The sequence below is a fragment of the Lygodium microphyllum genome, chromosome 24 (genome assembly GCF_053477565.2).
Source record: "Lygodium microphyllum isolate KBCC chromosome 24, Lygodium_microphyllum_v1.1.10, whole genome shotgun sequence".
Lineage (NCBI taxonomy): Eukaryota > Viridiplantae > Streptophyta > Polypodiopsida > Schizaeales > Lygodiaceae > Lygodium > Lygodium microphyllum.
In genome coordinates this window covers 106,486,692-106,506,888 of record NC_141158.1, presented here as the reverse complement: position 1 = coordinate 106,506,888, position 20,197 = coordinate 106,486,692, and the positions used below count along the sequence as shown (strand labels likewise).

The following is a 20,197-nucleotide window of genomic DNA, read 5'->3' as shown; positions in this document are numbered from 1 at the left end:
TCATTAACTGCTAGATCGCCTCAAGGAAGTCTCCTAGGTCAAGTTATTTGTTGCTTCTATGGCTTGAGCTATCCTCTTCCATGCCTAAGATTTCCTGTTCTGCCAAGTTGTCAATCAGGTTGATGAGGTCGGCTAGATCCACTTCCGTGATAGTGTCGATCCTTGTTGCGTTCGGGTTTTTAGTTGTGTCCTTCGCTTGGTCCTACTTTTTGGGGTTTGATCACCCGCCTAAGTCTTGGGATCTTCTCTTAATGGTGGGTTCTTTCAAGTTTTAATGTTTGAGTGAGTTCCTTGTTAGTTACAAATAGTCCTCAACTTATCCTCACTCTATGCGTGTGTTTTTTCTTTTCTGTGCACTGTGCACAATCAAGCTTTTAGTTTTTCTTAAGCTCGTTTCGAGTGCTGGAAATCAAAGTGAGTGAGAAAACAAAGTGTCTAAGTGGCTCTTGCACTCTCGTTTATGGGTTTGGCTTGATAGGCTTGTATGTTTATTTTTTGGGCTGGCCGTCCTTATCAGTTTAGCATGGTCCGAGCCGCCTTAAGCTCAATAACTTGAAGCCTTAAGGTTAATACAAATGCAGCTTAAACCTATATTTTCGAAATGTTAATTTATTTATTTATGTATACATATATACATATAAATGTCATTCCATACATACAAATATATAGCTCTAAAAATACATGCTTTTTACCATGAGAAGGAAAAGGTGGTAAATAAGGAAATGGGGACCCCAAATTGTAAATACACAAAGACAAAAAAGATGAGCAAATATCATTGCATGATCTAGGCCTTAAGCTTGATAACTTTAAGCCCTAAGGTTAATACAAATGTAGCTTAAACCTATATTTTCCTTTCAACATTTGGTGGCATATCTACATCTCCATGACCTGCAATATCCAAAGTTGTCTAAATGTTGTGATTAATAGTAAAACCTACATTAATTCATGCATTCAAACGTGAGCCAACTCGTGTGTGTGTGTGTGTGTGTGTGTGTGTGTGTGTGTGTGTGTGTGTGTGTGTGTGTGATTAAGTATGCATAAGATCTAGACCAACCTTTAGGATATTTTCAAGTGTTCAAAGTGCTAGCAATACCCAACTAAACTATTGGTATTATTATTAAGAGGTGGGTGTGTGTGTGTGTGTGCGCGCGCGCGCGTGCGTGAGTGCGTGCACATGCACTTCCCATTCTATTTATATTATGTGTGTATGTGTTTGTGTAAAGGGTGCCCACTTATGCTATCCTATATTTTCAAAGTTCAAAATAATAAAAGCTCTCTTTCTTGTGGTTGCAACTTTGTGGTTCTTGGTCTTTCATCTCCTTCATGCTTCATGCAACCATAGCTTCACACACATACACGTATGCACATGCACACACGACTATGTGTGTGCGTGTGTGTGTGAGGGGGAAATCAACATAGATTGAGAGAGTAAAAAGACTTCTCCTCCTATGTCGTCTTCTACCCATCTTCTCTACATGCATGTGTGGGGGAAATAAGGACAGGTTGACAAAGCCAAAAGACTTCTCCCTGTTCTATGTCTTCTTCTACCCATCTTCTCCATCTCCTTGAGCATAGTATGTGTGGAGCAACAAAGTTAAGGAAGAGAGCTTGTAGCTTGCATAAGGAAAATCACTTGGATTGGTGGATGTCATTGGAGGTTCAACCATGCAACTAGGCTACACTTGAGAACGAGGGAGCAACATATCTTCACATCTTCTTTAATGCTTCTCTTTTAATTAATCCATGGAATGTAAAAGAAGGGGGTATGAGATACAGAGAGAGAACCTAAAGTAGAGGACTATTGAGTGAGAGCCATGTAGAGAGTGCCATCGAGCCCTTAAAGGAATAAGATCACATCCCTTTAGGTCCCTTTGTTAAGGTGTAAGCCTCTACAACAATAGTATACAACACAATAGCAAATCACATTGTAGCACAGAAGGGGCCAACATAAGGCAAAAATACTAGTTTTAATAGAGTGCAAGGCCGATCTTATCATGGCATTGAAGGTAACATGCAACATGGCACTCCACAAGGTGGTCACTAACCTTCCCTCTCCATTTCAATGGCACTCTCCATCATCTCCCTTGTCATATATCATTAGGCCAATCTCCCTCTACTTCCCTGTCTTGTACACCCTCCTTATTGCCCTCATGACCTTCCCCTCACAAACCACCCTTAGGCCATACTTATGTATAGGATTGAAAGAATATCTCACCTAAACACAATGTAGAGAGAGACTCAACAAGGAAGTAAAGTTGACAACACATGTATCTATATGAAAACATATTGAAAATATGATCCTAAAAGTCATGTTCTATCAGTTGTAGAATGGTGAGAGTTGTTTGGGCGATCGCACCAACAACCATTAAAAGGGAAAACAAGTTACCAATTGAATATCCTACCAAAGCCTACTTACTCGTTTGTTGTCCACTTCAAAGCTCACCTTCATAAGAGGCATTAATTGGTCCTAGTATCAAAGGCATTGAGTTGGCACTCTCAATTTTTCTTTTAAAATTCGCATAGTCCAGATGGCGATCAACTTCCCCCAACGTAGCACCAACCATTAGATAAGCATGCTAGTAAAAATTTACATGTGTGCACTTGCAAGGCTGAATTGAGTGTTCGCAAAACAAAGCTTGACAAGAGATGTCACATGTACATTACTTGTGTGGGTTCACATGTACAGAGAAGCTTGAGCCCAAGGATGGCGTGTCAATCAAGCAATGTGCATATGCCACGTGTACAATATTTGTGTGGGTTCATGCAGCCCTCCCAGCTCTATCAACTGGTTGGAGTAACATGTTTTCGGGACTTCAAGCAAAAGAGGCACATCCACCTGCTAGCAAACTAGACTATATGGATCATGCATCAAGTATATTCTACATTTATGTTGTGCATCTAAGCTAGTAAACCTTACCAAAGGGGAAAAAAAAGGCATTCATGTATGAAAATGAAAATTTAATGAATAAGCACGCAAAAGCACACACATGTTCACACACTCAATGTCTCTCTTGCCTTGAAGGGAGGATAGCCCAAATGGCATAGATCACATGAGAACGTTCCAGTGAGAGGGGAAAGGAGACCGTATCTTAAGAGAAGCTGCCATATCAGACCTGCCAAAGCATATTCTAGCCCTTTCTTCTTTACTGATGCATGGAATTAGTTGGGCCCTACAAAAAGTGCATGGACAATTTATGGACAATGAAGCACCCCTGCCCAAAAAAATAGAGAAAATGGGCAAGCAATGTAGTAAATGCAAGCGAGCAAGCCTATGTGGGCAGAGGCCAATGTAAAGAAAATTAAGGTTTCCACTGGGGAAGGGATTAGGGTTATTTTAAGGTTTCCACTGGGGAAGGGGTCAGGGTTACTTTGATACCAACCATTTTGTGCTTTGTCCAACACCCTGAATTGACATGTAGCAATACTCCACTTGGACTCTTTTCTAGTGTTCCGGTCATCCAAATAACTGACAAATATTGAGGGTGTTTTTTATCAATAGTATGGTCTAGTTATTTGACAAATATTGAGAGTGTTTTTGATCAAGAGTATGATCTAGCAGGATTATCTATCCCCATCTATACCAAAGCCCTCCTAAGAAGTTGCTAGTAATGTCAAGAAACAAGTCTCGGCATTCGCGTGGACACCTGTCATCAGGTGTCAATAATATTTCGGTTTTAAATAGACTTGAGAAAGGTAGTAGATCTGTACTGGTTTGTTTAAATTATCCAAGTGTGTTTAGGTCTGTATACAAAGGCCTTTCCACAGTCGTCTCAGCAACTTTAGATACCTTCAAGTACAACAAGTATAGGCATGATAGGGAGCATCTAAGTGACCAATGGTCTCACAAGCCAAGAAGACAATAGACCTGAGAGCATTAATGGAGCCTTGAGAGCATTAATGGAGTCTTGGACCAAAGTTGGAGGCTAGTCACTAAAGATAGCAGCACATCTTTCAAATACAAGTCATTCTAGAGGTACTTTGGGGTAAAGTAGGGTTATTAGAGTTAGAGAAGGCTAAAAGTCTTCACTATTTTTTCGAAGAAAGCCTTTCCCCTTCTTCCTCGAGCTTTGCTTCAACCTCCATGGATGCAAGAAGCCTCTAATCTCCTTGCTATGGTCATTTCTCTTGAGCAAGCTCGAGTTCAATACTGCTAAAACTCAATTATTCTTTTTTAATACCCATCACCTATTACCAAGTGCGATACAACATTTGACATGATGCTTAAAATGCAGCCGTTAGCTGCCAAGGCTAACTGTATCCAAAGTGTTTATAAGACAATGGCCTCTATGAGCAATTACTCAGGCATGCTGATTAGATATGACTTTCGGTCTTCCTCTTCACAAGACCCTGCTCCATTAAGCTCTCAACACATTCTCTCAGTGCATCTTCAAGTGGTGTGAATTTGAATCCTAGACTCTGCAACTTTTGGGTAGTAAGTTTATACACTGGCACACGAGGAGCATCTTCATCTGCGCATCTGCACAAATCATCGACAGAAAATCTTATTTTTTGCAACATTTGTATTTGAACTCCCTAAAAACATAGCAACAAACCCAGACAGAAGCACTTGCTATATTATCCTGTAGTAACAAAGCACAGCAAAAACCAGTAACTTGTGTGGAGATTTGTGACTAGAGCTACCAGCAGATACATGCATACAGACACCCCTGCATGCATACCACTGTAAAAGCATATTAAATATGTAACTTTCCCCTATACAGAAACTGAAAACAAAAGAAAAAAACATACTTTGTTGGTATTGGGTAACCAGGGTACAATTTGCGAAGCATCCCTGCTATTTCCTCATTGTGTGCAACTCGCTCCACACACAGGTACCTTCCTGACGCTGTAGGTGTTTCATAAGCCTTAATATGGGCTTCTGCCACATCCTTTACATGTACCCACCCCAAAACTGCATTTGGGAATGTAGAAGCCGCACCTAATCCAAGAACAAGGACCAGATCAGCATAATTTAGCAAACACACAAGCACATTTTGTGCAGAAGTTCAGAGGGTACTTATGTAGTACAACAGACAGATATTTGAAGGTGAATACCAGTCATGAACTTCAAGATAACTTCTGAGCTTGTATTCATGGTCTGCTGTAAAAGCCCCCCCACAACCATTGCTGGATTTATTGTCACCAGATCTAAGCCATGTTCCTTCGAGAACTTCCAAGCCTCAGTTTCTGCTAGTGTTTTTGATAGCATATACCATGCCTGAGAGAACATAACCAGAATTAAACACATCAGCAAATCTTTTCACCTTCTGACACATGGTTTTCTGAAACATTCATGAAGAACAGCATGCAGCTCCAGTAGCAGAAGACGTGACTTTAATTGACCACCTATTTCACACAATGAAACAAAGGAGAAGTGCTTACATTTGATCGCTGACAGTGTTCTGGGTCACTGAAAAAGCTCTCATCGGCAACATCTTCTGGCTTTCTTGTCGGATTATAAACTACTGCAGCTGTGGATGATGTTAAGACAACCCTTTTTACAGATGAAGCTTTTGCACAGGCCCTCAGTACATTCAATGTTCCCTTTATTGCTGGATCAAGCAGTTCTTTCTGAGCAACTCATAGCAAATGAACAAATTACAGAAGTTCAGAAAACACATCAGAGATAAAGGCATCATGTTTTAAATAGTATCAAAGGTCCACAAGTCACATCTCTCTCTCTCATATCACAATGACAGTTGTTTTAAATAGTATCAAAGGTCCACACGTCACATCTTCTTTTTTGTAATGAGTAATTTATATTATATCAAATAACTACAAGAGTACCAAAGGTCCACACATCACATCTCTCTCTCTCTCTCTCTCTCTCTCTCTCTCTCATCACAATGAGAGTTTGCTCACTGCCCACCACCCTCACTGCACCAATCAAAGGAATGAAGCGCTCCTTGTGCCCAGGAAGAACACAAGTGAACTCAGCAACCATACCAAAGATGGACTCATAGGATGAGATCTTGGTACCAAACCAGATATTGGCACATAAGGAAAGGAAGGTTAGCAGTAAAGGTTTCAGGCACTAGGTTGCTGAAACTTCAGAATTATGCACCTGTGGATGTGAATTGGATGGAGGGTGACTTGGCAGATCATCCTCATGTGTTGCAACTTTACCTCAATGCACTTCAGCTAAAGCCGACATTAGGTCATGCTCATGCAGACTCAGCAAAGCAAGGTGTCTAGAATATTGCCTCATACTAAAAGGGGAGGTAGCACCCCCACTCCCCTAAAGTGGACTAGCTTGGGTATGTAGTGGTCTTGAACATACTTTTGGTATTGTTTACGGTATTGTGTGTTGATAGTACTTCTACTTGGAGGATCAATGTTCAATGTACTAGTCACTGATTTGATGTGCTGATGTTTTTAGTTTGTACCATGGCTCTACAACTACACATTTCCATAGGATGTACATTTCCATAAACACGTGTGATGCATGAAACATATCAAATTCATGGGCTATATGAGATATATGGGATACATCTTTGGATTGAGGCCTTTTTTATTTTGGGTTTTCGCATTACTATGCTTTGGAACATGATTGAAAATCTCAGCATGCTAAGGGCATGAGCATGGTTGAGCAATAGTTGCAAATGTTGTTTGACTGTAATGCCACATGCATTTCCAATGGTAACTAACACCTTTGTCTCACTATGAGGACAATTGCAAGACTTACGGGGGAGGTCTACCATGGGGTTGTGAATTAACTCATTTCTCTTGGATTACTTAAGTTGTGCACGTGTTATGCACAAGTGAAATTAAGTTGAAATGTAAGTCGGCAAGCAAAACTAATCTAGGCAGTGGGACATTGGCAGAAGTTGTGGAAGACAAGTTCTAGTATGTTCCTGGGACAGATCTAGGTCAAAGACAGTGAATAGCACCTTGGGAGTAACTTTTAGTGTTAAAAGGGTTAAAGAATTGAGTTATTTAATATCTTGGACTAAGGTTTGTGGAAAGTTTCAAACACTTTCAAGTTCATAGAGGTTAGGAATATTCAAAATTGAGGCTACATAGTGGCCAAACTTGGATGCAGCACCAATTAATTTTCATTTTTGCTAAATTAAAATAGTCTAGAAATTCACTTGTGGGGCTCAGTTTGCATGGGCATGTCTGTTAAAGGCCAAAGCCTCACCTGCCAAACATGGGAATCTGCCCCCGACAAGGCCATGCAAAAGCTTATTAGAAGAGGGCAGTTCTAGGCAGTTTGGCAGCAGGCAACAGCAGCTGGGCACCTTCCAAGAGCAAGCTACAGCAACTGAAGGTCATTTTGGGGCAGGTGACCTGATTTGGGGCATCATTTTGCACAAGCGACCTGGATTTGGGGCATCATTCTGGGTTGGCAACTGCTGTTGGGGACTGTTTTGGGCCTGGCAAGTCTGAATTCTCCCTCCTACTGCTTCTCTCTCTCTGAGCCACAAGACTGCCACTAATAGCCATCTCTCTCTCGCGCCATCCCTCGTCACTGCCGGCCTGCCCCGTCACCCCCCCGTCCGGCCTGCCCCATCTCTCGCCATCCCTCATCACTGCCGGCCTGCCCCGTGTCTCTCTCTCTCACTGCCCTGTCACCCCCCTGTCACTGCCGACCATCAGCCCCCGTCACTGCCGGCCATCAGCCCCCGTCACGTTAGACATGCTACCGCCCATCACATCACTGCCCCGTCGACGATCACTGCGCATGCCACCTATTACCGCCGCCACTGCCCCGTCACGGTCGTGATCACTGCCACCTGTCCACCACGTCACTTGGCTGAATGTCCAATCATGTCACTGTCGAGAGACCACGTCACTGCCCCGGCCCGTCTCTGCCGCGTCACTGTTCCTCACATACACTGAAATGGTTACCCTCTATTCTGAACTCTGAATCGAGCTCCCCCACAGGCCCAACACAACGAGACGGAGTTCGCCCCCAAAATGGAGAACATCCAGATAGAGCAGATGATTACCAATGCCATCAACAAAGTCAAGGAGGAGTATGACAACGGACTGAGCATAGTGAACAGGCAGCTGAACAATAAGATTAAAAAGCTGGAATTGAAGATAGAAGCCCAAGATGGGGAGATTCAATCACTTAGGCAGGTACTGACTGACATTCAGCTCAGCCCCAAGCTAGAGGAAGGAGAAATTCAACCTAGCATGACTGAGGAGCTCACCCGCATCAAAGAGGAAGGACAACAACTCAAAAAAAAGGAGACGACGACGGAGGCTGTTTCATGGGCAGAGATGCTCAAGAAAACCCAACAGCAAGTAGAGGAGGCGGAGCAATGGATTCAAATTGCAAAGAAGGGGAAACACCTAGCACACGCACCTACAACAACCATAATCAATGACACATTGGAGGAGGAACAAAAAAGGAATATGAGAGCACTCCATGTTCGGGTGACGGGGCTGAAGATGCATGAAAAAGTAGATGAGAACACCAAGGTGCTATACACGTTAATGAATATTAAGAAAGACACACATGTCTCCACTTGGAGAGTGGGCAAGAAAAGCACAAAAAGGGAGAGCTCAAAAGAGCGTGCACTCATTCTCCGCTTCCCCACCATGGAGGCTAGGAGAGACTTCCTAGCCCAGCGTCGTACATTGAAGGGGACCGATGTGTTTTTGGGTGATGATCTCACACCAACCCAACTAGCCCACATGAGGGAGTGCATGCCAAAAATTAAGGCAGCCAGGGAGGAGGGCAAACTCGCCTTCTACAGAGGAGGGAGAGTGGTAGTCATGGAGAGGCGCCACAAATAACGGCGTGAGACCTATGGGACCAGCCTTGCAATGGCAGTCTAGAACTATAATGGAGCCCTCCGATTGGATGTGGGAGCTTTAGAGGAGACATTCAGAGGGAGAGATATAGTGTTCTACTCAGAGACACATCAGGGGCCACATACTACACTTCCATGGGTGACAAGCTATAGGTGGGAGTCAGCTTGCAGGAAGGAGACACGCACAAACCACGGTAATCGCGGGTCGGGAGGAGTGGCAATGTTAATCAGGGAGGAGCTACAGCAGATGATCCAGGTAGTCCGCAGAGATGAGCAAGCTAGATACATGTGGGTGAGAGTGCAGGGTGAGGAACGCACTTTGTATGTTGCCATATGCTATTTCTCCCCTATGACATCCCGATACGCCCCACCCAAGGGGCAATCACCATATGTGGCTTTGGATGAGGATACTTGGGAGTTCTCGAAGGAGAGAGAGGTTATCTTACTAGGAGACTTTAATGCCTGAACAGCCTCCCATCAGGTGTCTTTCTTTGATGCATCTGAGGAGATGCTATAGGAGCAAGATGTGTCAGAGCTACAACTGGAGAGGACATCTCAGAATATGGGGGAAGTCACCAAATATGGGAGATACCTTGTGGAGATGGGCACAACACACAAGTTGGCCATTCTCAATGGCCTGGCTAGATACCCCCTATCCGGCGCCTTCACGTGTTATCCTCATAGATACGGTGCCAACACAGTAGACTATGTTCTTGTCCCACCGACACTGATATCTCACGTCCAGGACCTCTCAGTATCCCCACGCCTTCTCGGAGTTGCAATGGATCATGCCTACCTATCATTCACCATCGACCTCCAATTCACTGATACGTAGACCCATCATGCAGCTCACAGACACCTAAGATACCTCTTTTCCAGAGAGACAGAGGATACCTACGAGCCGGAGATCCTTAGATTGTTACATGATGCAGACCCCGACGTTCCATTACAAGAGCTAACTCAGCAGTTCAGTGAGGCCCTACACATCGCTGCAGGTGTAGCCTTCCCACACTCACGACCCACACAGAGAGCCTCCACCGGGGGGACACCTCAAAACACCTGGTATGATGATAAGTGCCATGAGACTAGAGCACAGCTACAGAGAGAGATAGCACTGGGGTCCACTATCCACAGACAAGCACACATACTCTTTAGACACCTCACACAGTGGAAGAAGAGAACATTCTTGGCCCAGCTAGAGCGAGACCTATATCAGTTATTCTTGAGCCAGGACTCTAGAGAGGCTTGGAGGCTTTTCAAGGAGCATTGCCCGACCACACCTATTACGTCCATCGCTATATGGAAAGAGTATACAGCTAGTCTCTATACTGTGGAGGGTCAACCACCTCTTCCTGACCCACTTGAGCCTTGTCCAAAGACCACTACTTTCTTTACAGAAAGTAGGGTCCGAGAGGCCATTGACAGACTTAGCAAAGGAAAGGCACAAGATCATGATGGACTAGTAGCCGAGCACTTGATCCATGCTAGAGATTTGGTGGCAGGATTCCTAGCTTACATATTTAACAAAGCCATGTGTAAAGACCTACCAGAAAGCTGGAGCACGAACACTATTGTGCCTATCCTCAAGACAGGGGACCCTACTCTACAAAGTAACTATCATAACTATCGGACTAGCATGGTTGGGCATACATTGGCTAAGTTATATGCTTCCATCCTTGATCATGAGTTAAGCAGGTGGGGTCTTAGAGCACAGGGACAGGCTAGCTTTAGGAGAGGCTTCTCCACTTTGGATCACATCCTCACACTCAGAGTAATCATTGAGGAGGAAAGGGCCCATGGCCGACGGACCTACTACTACTTTGTGGACTTCTGCAAAGCCTTTGACACAGTACCAAGAGACAGGCTGATACATAGATTGCATGCCATGGGAGTACCGAAAGAGCTCAGTTGGGGTATTTTGGCACTGTATAAGCGAGTTGTGGGCAGAATCCAAACACCTGAGGGCCTTTCGGCACCTATTTACTCCACCATTGGAGTGAAGCAGGGGTGCCTCCTCTCTCCGATATTATTTGGCCTGTACATTGATGGGATTGCCGATTACATTTCACATGAAGGAGATAGAGGAGCTCCACTAGCTGGCACTTGGATACCTCTCCTATTGTATGCAGATGACATTGTATTGATAGCTGACTCTCCAAAGGGTCTACAAAGACACTTGGATGCATTACACTCCTATACTTTGGACAGTGGGCTTTCAGTGAATCTTGGTAAAACCAAGGTGATGGTATTTAATACTACACTACAGTGGGTCAGGAGATCAGCACCTAAATTCACATATGGATCTGAGGAGTTGGAGTATGTGGATTCTTATACATACCTGGGAGTCTTATTCACAAGGCCCACCTTTTCTATGCGAGAGGCAGTAGACACTAGACTGACTCGCGGATACACAGCACTAGGTGGTTTGGAGAGGATGTGTTCACAGGTGAAATTCCAAGAACCCCGCACCAAGCTATCGCTCTTCGATACACTGGTCATATTCACACTACTTTATGGAGTACAGATACGGGGGCCCAGTCTTGACCACCGTAGCAGATCAGGGCGCACTTATGACGGATGGAGGTCGATGGAGAAACCCCTAGTCTCCATGATATCCAGGATGATCAGGTGTAAGGCCTCAGTGCCACATGAGATCATCAGAGCCGAGCTAGTAGCTACACCGATTGTGGTAGAGACCCTCACCCGATCGGTCACATATATACATAGCCTATGGGACTTACCCACGCACAGGTATGCACAGTTGGCCCTCGAGTCCTCCAAGCAGCTTACCAGAGAAGGCGATACTTCAAGTTGGTATGCACAGATGTCGGCCTGGTTTGAGCTGCATGGCTTTAGCATGGACAAGTTACCCCCCTTCCAGTACTCCCTTGATGCACCGTCTCTTGATCTGAGCAGATTAGAGATTTGCAAGATCATCAGAATGGATCTTACCAAGTTAAATATCAGGCAAACATGGTTGATGCTAGGGCAGGAGCTAGGGACAAAGATAGCTTTCTACCACGAGCATTTCCTTCATACTACAGATGATGGATTTATTGCTCGCCCGAGATACATGGACACCCACCTTTGCCATGGGATCAGATGTACTATTGGCCAATTGTACACCTCTTCACATCAGCTAGAGATTGAGACTGGCAATTATATCTGCCGTTGCCCAACGTATTATGAGGTCCGTGGTCGTTTCCACTATCTTTTTAGAGACGGATTTGGACCACTATCCAAAATCATGGGTTTTACCGATCAACGATACCTTGGCCTCTTTCTTCTTGAGATACGACAACTTCATGGCATTCGCCTCAGGAGTACAGCTGCTCCAAGACACCGAGAGCCTCCACAGAGGCAACTCACAAACTTCTTTGCAAATTGTGGGAGCTTTCGCTCAACCGCCAAGACCCACGGACCACTTATTACTTCAAGCGTTCCAAGCTGAGCACTAATGGCTACCTCTCACATAGCCGACGCGCCATCCATATCTACGGGTGTAGTGAGCTTACCTCCATGCCGATCGAGTTACCTCCTCTCCCGCGCACTCCAATAGCTCCACGATCCAAGTGCAAGCTTCAAGCACGCTGCATCCTCAAGCTCCAAGCTCCAAGCTCCATTGCCACGAGCAAGAGAAGAGAAGAGAAGAGAAGAGAAGAAGAGAGGAGAAGATGGAGAGCTTCTCCTCCCCGGTCCCTCACCCTCACACACTCACTCCCTCACACTCTCACACTCCCTCTCTCAAGCACAAGCTCAAGCAAGCAAGAAGAAGAAGAAGAAGAAGAAGAGAGCCGCTTTCGGCCACACACAAGAATGAGCTTCTCATTCACTTTTCAACTTTATATACAAAACCCTAAATCCCTTTTGGGCAGTCATCCCCTTATCCCCTTTTTTACATGGCCGACCGTGGCCTAGGCCCTTTTTCCCATTGTCCTCCTATCTTCCTAGCTTCCTTCCTACCGTCTATCTACATTTACAAATTGCACGGATGAGACCCCGGCGCTCTTTAAATTAAACCATGATGCGCTTGCGCTCTTTTATAAAAGTATTGACTTGCGCTTTTTCTTGTGCACCTTTCTCCTTTATTTAGGACTTTTCTGCACTTCTTGTGCTTCCATATTTTCCTAGCGCGCCTTCGTCTTCCGTTTCACTTTTGCCTTGGCCTTTGTCTTCTGCTTTAGATTTTCCAAATTTTCCACCTTGTTCATCTGACGGTTAACACAAAGGAGACTCAGAAAACTTCAATATAGTTACAGCCACAGTTCACACGAGAGCCTCTCTCACCGCCACAATCCACACACAGACAAGGAGTACTGATTGATCGAGCCGTTCAGCTTAGCCAATCCAGATGTCCTAGGCCTCGACACAAACACCGACGACACCTTTATAGACAGATACAAGGGATTATTTCAGGCTAGAGCTAGGCCATCCATACCCACATGAGATTGTACCATTTGGAGCTCATTGTTACTAGATAGAGCTCTATGTTTTACACATAGCCATAGTTAGTTTCCTTTCTTATTTTGCTTTATGCTACATATTTTGCCCAAACAGTCGTACCATCATACACATGATTGTAACTCATGGTCTCATAGGTCATTTTGGCCTTTTGTAGACATTAATAGATCATTTCATTTCATTTCTCTCTCTCTTTTTTTTTCGTAAAAGGTAATTGTATTAATTACGAAAAAAGGTACAAGTTTACATGATTACAAGATACACAATGGCTCTACACCATCGTGTGTAAAAACTCTCTCTCTCTCTAAAAGAACTAAACGACAAAAGAGTTACAAAAAGTCATGGCAAAGACACAGAGGAAATTGCCATATGCCAAGGAAGTAAGTCCTCTCGAGGGAGCATCTCTCCCTCTCTCTCTCTCCCCAATGCCAGTTGCAGTCCCATTGTGGACCTGAAGAGCTATTGTTCACAATTTGCTGCCTTTAGGACTGAATTCAGTAAGAATTAAGGTTTGCATGAATGCCTTGCGATGCACCCATGCGGATCTCAGCCATCTATGCAAGACTGCTACTGTAATCAGTAAATTGACAGCAAATTGAAGGGCATTTTGCGGTCTACAGCAAGGGTGAATTGCAAGTACATGTACGAGACTCAACTCGGCTTCTCGGGCTCTCAAATTAAGGGGCAAATTGAGGATTAAGATTGCTCAACAGAAACTTGCAAGTTATTATAGATTTGTCAGAGATGTGTCTCAATTTGCTAGAATAGGGGGAGATTTCAGTAGGAGGAATTTCGAGCTCTTAGCCTAGTCTCCAAATTTTCAAAGCTTCCACCTTTCTCTATTGTACTCGTCATCTTCTAGACTGAAACTTGAAGAAATACTGCAAGGGGTACTAGAGTTTGGGGCTAATCAGTGTTGGATTGACTCTTTTGTTTTGGAAACTACCGAATTCAATTGTATATGTGAAATCTGCTTGCTCTAGTTATTTGTAAGTCAAGGATTCATCACCCTTCAAGTGGTGGAGGTGGGGCAATTAGGTCTCTTCATATACCTCTATACAAGGGGTTTCCTTGTCACATCGACCAAATTCTAGCAAGTTTGAAATCCTCCAGCTAGGATTGACATCCAAATTCATGATGAGCTATTTGACAGAGAACAAGCTTTGTTCCTAGTCCGAGCTCACCTGAGGGGACACTTTGGCAATCCCACTGAAGGTGGAGAATCCATGGTCATTTATGTACTACAGAATTGGTGACAAGACAATCGCATATACTGCATTAGAGACATTGTTGACAAATATAGAGAGCTTTTATGACTACTTTCTATTTTTAGGAGCTGATTGATATTGAAATCAGGTTATCTCTGAGACACCTTTGTGGTGGGCTGGCCACTTGCTGCTTGGGTATCCATGGCCCTATTCTAATGATCATTGTTGTCTATTGATGAGCCATCATTAGTGTACTGTAGTTTATTGACTAATTAATACTCAGGACCACTTGGGAGCCAAAAAGGCCTGGCCAATTTAATTATGGATGGGCACATTTAATTTTCTAGGTAGGGACAAGGGCTGAAATTAATTTTTAGAATACTTAATTCTGAAAATCAATTTAAATGGCTGAAAAATCCATTTAAAAGGTTGCCAAGTGGCAAAACAACCCATTACTTGTCAAAACTTTTCCATGCAAGTGAAGGAAAGGCTATTAGAGGCTCTAGAGGGTCATTCCAGCCATTCAACGAATTGTGGAGGTTGAGAGAGAAGGAGAGAGTGTTGTTTAAGTAAGCACCAACAAGTTTGGCCATTTCCAACCAGCCAAAAAGGCTTTACTTCAAGCAACAACTCCAACAAAGAGGATAGTAGCTAGAGATTCCATCTGTGACTGGGTGACATCCATCTAAGGCCTCCAGGTTACTGAGCATCACAATAGACAGCTGGTTCTAACACATTCTCACAATAAAAATCAAAAAGTTCTCTTCTCAGCTCACTCTTCTCTACAAGTAATTCCTCAGCAGTTCTCAACCATTTACAGCAAATTTCAGCCAATTGAAGGTGAACAACAGAGCATTTCCTGCTGTAAATCCTAATTTACAGCAAAAATTAGGGTTTAGCAACTACCTCAAGTCCCATGCCAAAATATTGAAAGCTTAGTACTTGAAATCAACAACTGAAATTCGAGGAATTGCCAAAGATTTTGAGAAGCCAACCATTCTAATTGGATTTGGTGTTAGATTTGACCAGGCAAGGGTCAAATGAAAGGCTCCCTAGGTGAATCAAGGGGCAAACTAATAAGAAGGCTTATTGGTCATTTTTAATTGTAAGAGACATTGGATAGTGAAGGAGGTTGGAGTCAAAATCTTAGTGAATTTCATTCCAATTTTGATAGAAGCTAAAGAAATACTGCAAGGAGCGTCAATTTTGGAGGCAGCTAGGTGTCCAATGTCCAAGATTGATTGGTGACATTTGTATTTCAGTTTACGTGAATTTTATGCTTACTGCTTAATCAAGTTATTTACCACTCTATCCGAGAAGAAAGGCTAGTTTCGCGGCATCCATGTTAAAGGGATCAAGTGTGAGCAATCGTTTCAATTGCCCCTCATTAAGCACTATGTGTGCCACTCTATCACAAATATTTGTATGAATAAGAGAAGTCATTTGAGGGCCAAAACTCATGGAAGAAATTTAATTGTCAAAGAAAAAACTAGTTGACATGATTAAAAGATTTTTCAATTTCTAGCTAAATCATAACAACCTATTGACCAAAATCTTTGGCATAATCTATCCCCAATTGGACATTCAAAATGTTATGCATAATATTCCATCCCTTAATGAAACCATATTGCCATGAGTGACTCAACTATGGAAATTTTTTCTGAAGCCTATTAGCGAAGATTTTGGAGAAGATTTTATACAGCAATCCCACAATAGAAATGGGTCTCCCCTGTTGCAAAGCCCAAGGGGAAGGAACCTTGGATAATGATCAAAGCACTACAATCTTCCAATTAGATGGCATTGGGCCTATTCTCCAAACTTGTTGACAAAGTCAAGCCAATGGGTCCTTAAGTTGATTAATATAAGCTAAGAATGGTTCATTTGACAAGTCATCCCATCTAGGGCTCTTCCTGCACGGAAGATGGGACAAGACCTCCTCCATCTCCGTCTCTAATATTTGCCTCCATAAAATCTGCCCACTCAGGCTTTACCTAGCCTCACGCCATGTCCATAATATAAGACGAGCAGCATGAACAACATCAACGAGAGGTTCTTGTGAACTCAACAAAGTTTAATAATAATCCAAACACATCTCAATGATAGTATGAGGCTCAGTAAAATCATATCCCCCTGTGTATCCAGCAAGCACACAATAATTTTGCGTGCTATTTTTGACAAGTTAATTTATAATTTTCTTATTAATCCTCTCTTTTTTTTTTCATAATCTCTCTCTCTCTCTCTCTCTCTCTCTCTCTCTCTCTCTCTCTCTCAATATTTAAAAGTGATGCAATGCAAGCTGGTACCTGTGGATCCGTTGTGTTAAAGAAAAAAGGAGAAGCTGTGTGGAAAACTCCATCACACCCCTCAATGGCAGCATCAAAAGACCCTTCATCTTGTAAGTCAGCTTTAAAAAGCTCAAGCCCTTCATTTGCTTTAGGTAACTTCAACAAATGGGCTGTCTTGCTGAGGTTCCCTGCAAGAAGTGAAAATCTTTGGTGAATAGGATACTGCAACTGAACTTCATATGAAGTAATTTTACAGCTCACTTTTTAACAAGCATTTTTAGATCCTTAATCAATGACATGCAAGCACAACACTTCCCCACTGAATAGATAAGTGATAGTCTTAACCAAGGTGAAAAGTATCTATGATATCACCTACCATCAGATCATTGTGCCAAACAAGGCACAACATGTGCAAGCCCTCTGACATGGCAATTTTTACTAAAGACATTTACACACACTTTCAACTGCAGAAATATGATGTTCTTATTAGCTAGCAAGGCACATTCATCTGGCTATACCTCAAAATAAACAAAAGATGGAAAATGGTTTTGTTAGCTAGTCAGGTGCCTTAATCTAGCTATGATTTCCAGGCACACACTAGATGTGAGGCCACAATAGTTGACAGATACCAAAACACAATAAATCATTTATCTTTGAGTACCACAAAAATGAGATCAAGCATGTTAGTTGGGGACAACACAACACTAAATTTACATTACCTAGCAATTATCAACAATAGATGTGCATCGACTATCCTTAGCAGATATATCACGAATTACAAACCATGAACCAGAAAATTGTGTGCCACCCCTAACATACTCAAGCATCTCTCACAAGTTAGCTTAGAGTATGCCTTTGCTTCTTTCTCATGTGGCCACCATCCCTTTCCTGTGGTCTCCAAGTTTGGCTTGTTTTATTTGGTCTTTCAGTCTTCTTATCCAACATCCACTGCATGTCATAAAGGTTTTGAGTCTAACATATGTCATAAAGATTTGAGTCTGACATTCTTAGTAGATTGCCAAGCCCAATGAACTCACCAACAAAACTTCTCGAATGGTAGGCTTCAGATGTGTTAAAATTTACTGCAGTAAGCTTGATTTTGGAACAGACAGGAAGTGTGCTGGACTTGCTTATGTAGGATGCATGGAAGTTTGCTTTAGCAGCAAGAGAAAAATATACCCTCAGGTGGATCCTAAAACACACAAGATCTGCTCTCGTAAAAAACAAAGATCTAGTTTCTTGTTTCCATAGAAAAGATACAAACTGCTAAGATCAGTATCTTCTACTGGGATTCTGTATCCTTACGTAATTTATCATGAGTGCCCCTATCAAACATATTTCATGCCTAGTCATTGAATGGTTAAATGTCCTTCGGTTTTGACTAAAGAGTATTTGAATCTCCATGCTAAGAGGCATGTCTACTCCATCCAAAAAGTCATGAAACATGTATAAGGATAACAGCTACGCCCTAAGGCTGCTCCACCATCTTTCTTCCATATCAAATCCTGTTTGGAATAAAGGAAATCAAGATCTCTCCGATCTTTACCTCTTCTGCAGAAGAATTGTTAAAAATATGAAAACTACTGTAGTGATGGTGACTGGGATACCCCATTACTGAAACCTTCATGTTCCTGCTAAAATAGACTGTGCAAGCTCTGTCTGCATCCAAGGAAGTACTTGGACTAAGCCCTAGAGCTGCTCCACCATCTTTCTTCCATATCAAATCCTGTTGTGAATAATGGAACTCGGGATCTCTCCAATCTTTACCTCTTCTGCAGAAGAATTGTTAAAAATGTGACAATTACTGCAGTGATGGTAACTGGGATACCCCATGACTGAAACCTTCTGCTAAAATAGACTGTGCAAGCTCTAACTGCACCCAAGGAAATACTACTTAGACACTCCGAACTCTCCCATGTTATGTTGGAAGCCTTTGTGCCTAGGCTGCATGCTGACTGATCTGTCAGAAGTGTGAGAGCATGAAGTTTTAATGTACCATACCATAATATTAGCAGAACTACATCACAGTGATGAGATCTGATTGAACCCCCAACAGATATCAGTCAATGGATTTAGTCAGTAGCCTTTCCTTCTCGGATTATATGGCTATTCCTTCTCTGAAAAGCTGCCAGGTACATCTATTGCGTATTGGTGGAAATTAATCCCAACATCTTGAATCAGAGTGAGGTGAGAGCTTTACTTTTGCTTCTCAAATTATAATGAAAGCTTTGTGCTCCTTCGGTTAACATCCAATGCATAGAATCATCACTTGATCTGTTATGCAAACAATTTTTGCTTCTTGGTCAGCAGATCAAACAGCTAGTTCTTTCCACTTACTAAGATTTTTGCAAGTACACATGGTGGGCAACAGCCTGGAGCTATTGCCGCGTTAAAGACCACACCAGTACGTAGAGCATCTCGCACATCTCTACAGAGACACTTCTGGCCTACCAAGGCTACTGGCAACAACTGATAATACGGAAATCCTGCACTGCCTCATCATTTGGCCTATTATCACTGTTGCCTTCTTGCACTTCCTTACTTATCAACCTGGATGATGTCCCGTTCTCATCGTTTGGCTTTTCCATGAAAAGTCTAGTGGACCCTGCCGTATAACTCGATGCTGGTAAAGAAACTCTCTGTCCTACGCTATGGAGCAAACGTGAAACGGATTGAAAGGCAAGTTGCCTGTGCTAAACCATGGAGCAAACGTGAAACAGCTGAAAGACGAGTAGTCGTAAGATGTTGGGAGTGCGAACCTGGATCTCGAACAGAAGCTCGGACGGTGTAGCCACGCTCTAGGAGGAGCTTGACAAGCCATGAAGCGATAAAGCCAGAGGCTCCTGTGACGCAGACCGTTGACATTGTTGCGATGGCCTTGTTGTTGACGAGCGAGGAGGAAGAAGGACAGCTAAAAATACACCGAATCTGTCCAGAATACCAGTCAGCATAAGCATGTTGCCACGTGTGACGTTCCTACAAGAGGCGGAATTTTCCAAAAGGTCTGGCCTGTCACATTCTGTTTTTCTTCCTTTCAGAGGGATGTTATATTAAGAGTAACAAACAGCAGAGCACGAGGTGCACAAGAACCATCTATGATCTGCCAGACTGCCACCGCCCATTTCTTATTAGCAAAACATTTATTTTTTTGGAAGGTAAATTATTTTGTATCAAGTGAATATCACAACTTAAATAGTTATTAGTACCCAATTACACCCACCACTAGGAGACTTGAAACGCATAGAAAGTAATAATAGCCACTTTTTCTTATTTTTGCTTGTTTGCAAAAGTTATCCAACTTTTCCCGCTTGTTCCATATGTTAGCATTGTTTGATGGGTGGGAACACACAGGCAGCATGTGTCATGTTGTTGGAAAAACGGACTATAAGAAGGTCCTCATAGCAGAGGAAGTGAGACTCCACCCCCCGCCCCCGTAACACTTGGTCGCACCAAGCATGGCAAGGGGAGTAGGGTCATT

The 20,197-nt window shown here is 43.0% G+C and overlaps 1 protein-coding gene and 1 pseudogene across 1 annotated transcript; one reads left to right on the top strand and one right to left on the bottom strand.

The window, feature by feature from the left end:
- Nucleotides 1–3,853: 3,853 nt before the first annotated feature.
- Nucleotides 3,854–19,730, bottom strand: LOC148015486 (phenylacetaldehyde reductase-like). Its single transcript, XM_087665909.1, has 6 exons — nt 19,479–19,730; nt 16,738–16,907; nt 5,383–5,571; nt 5,056–5,218; nt 4,750–4,939; nt 3,854–4,477 (listed from the first exon to the last, which is right to left on the bottom strand). Exons 1-6 carry the CDS (start codon nt 19,582–19,584, stop codon nt 4,312–4,314), a joined length of 984 nt encoding a protein of 327 aa, XP_087522035.1. The 5' UTR covers nt 19,585–19,730; the 3' UTR covers nt 3,854–4,311.
- Nucleotides 7,790–10,997, top strand: LOC148015487 (uncharacterized; annotated as a pseudogene).
- Nucleotides 19,731–20,197: the final 467 nt, after the last annotated feature.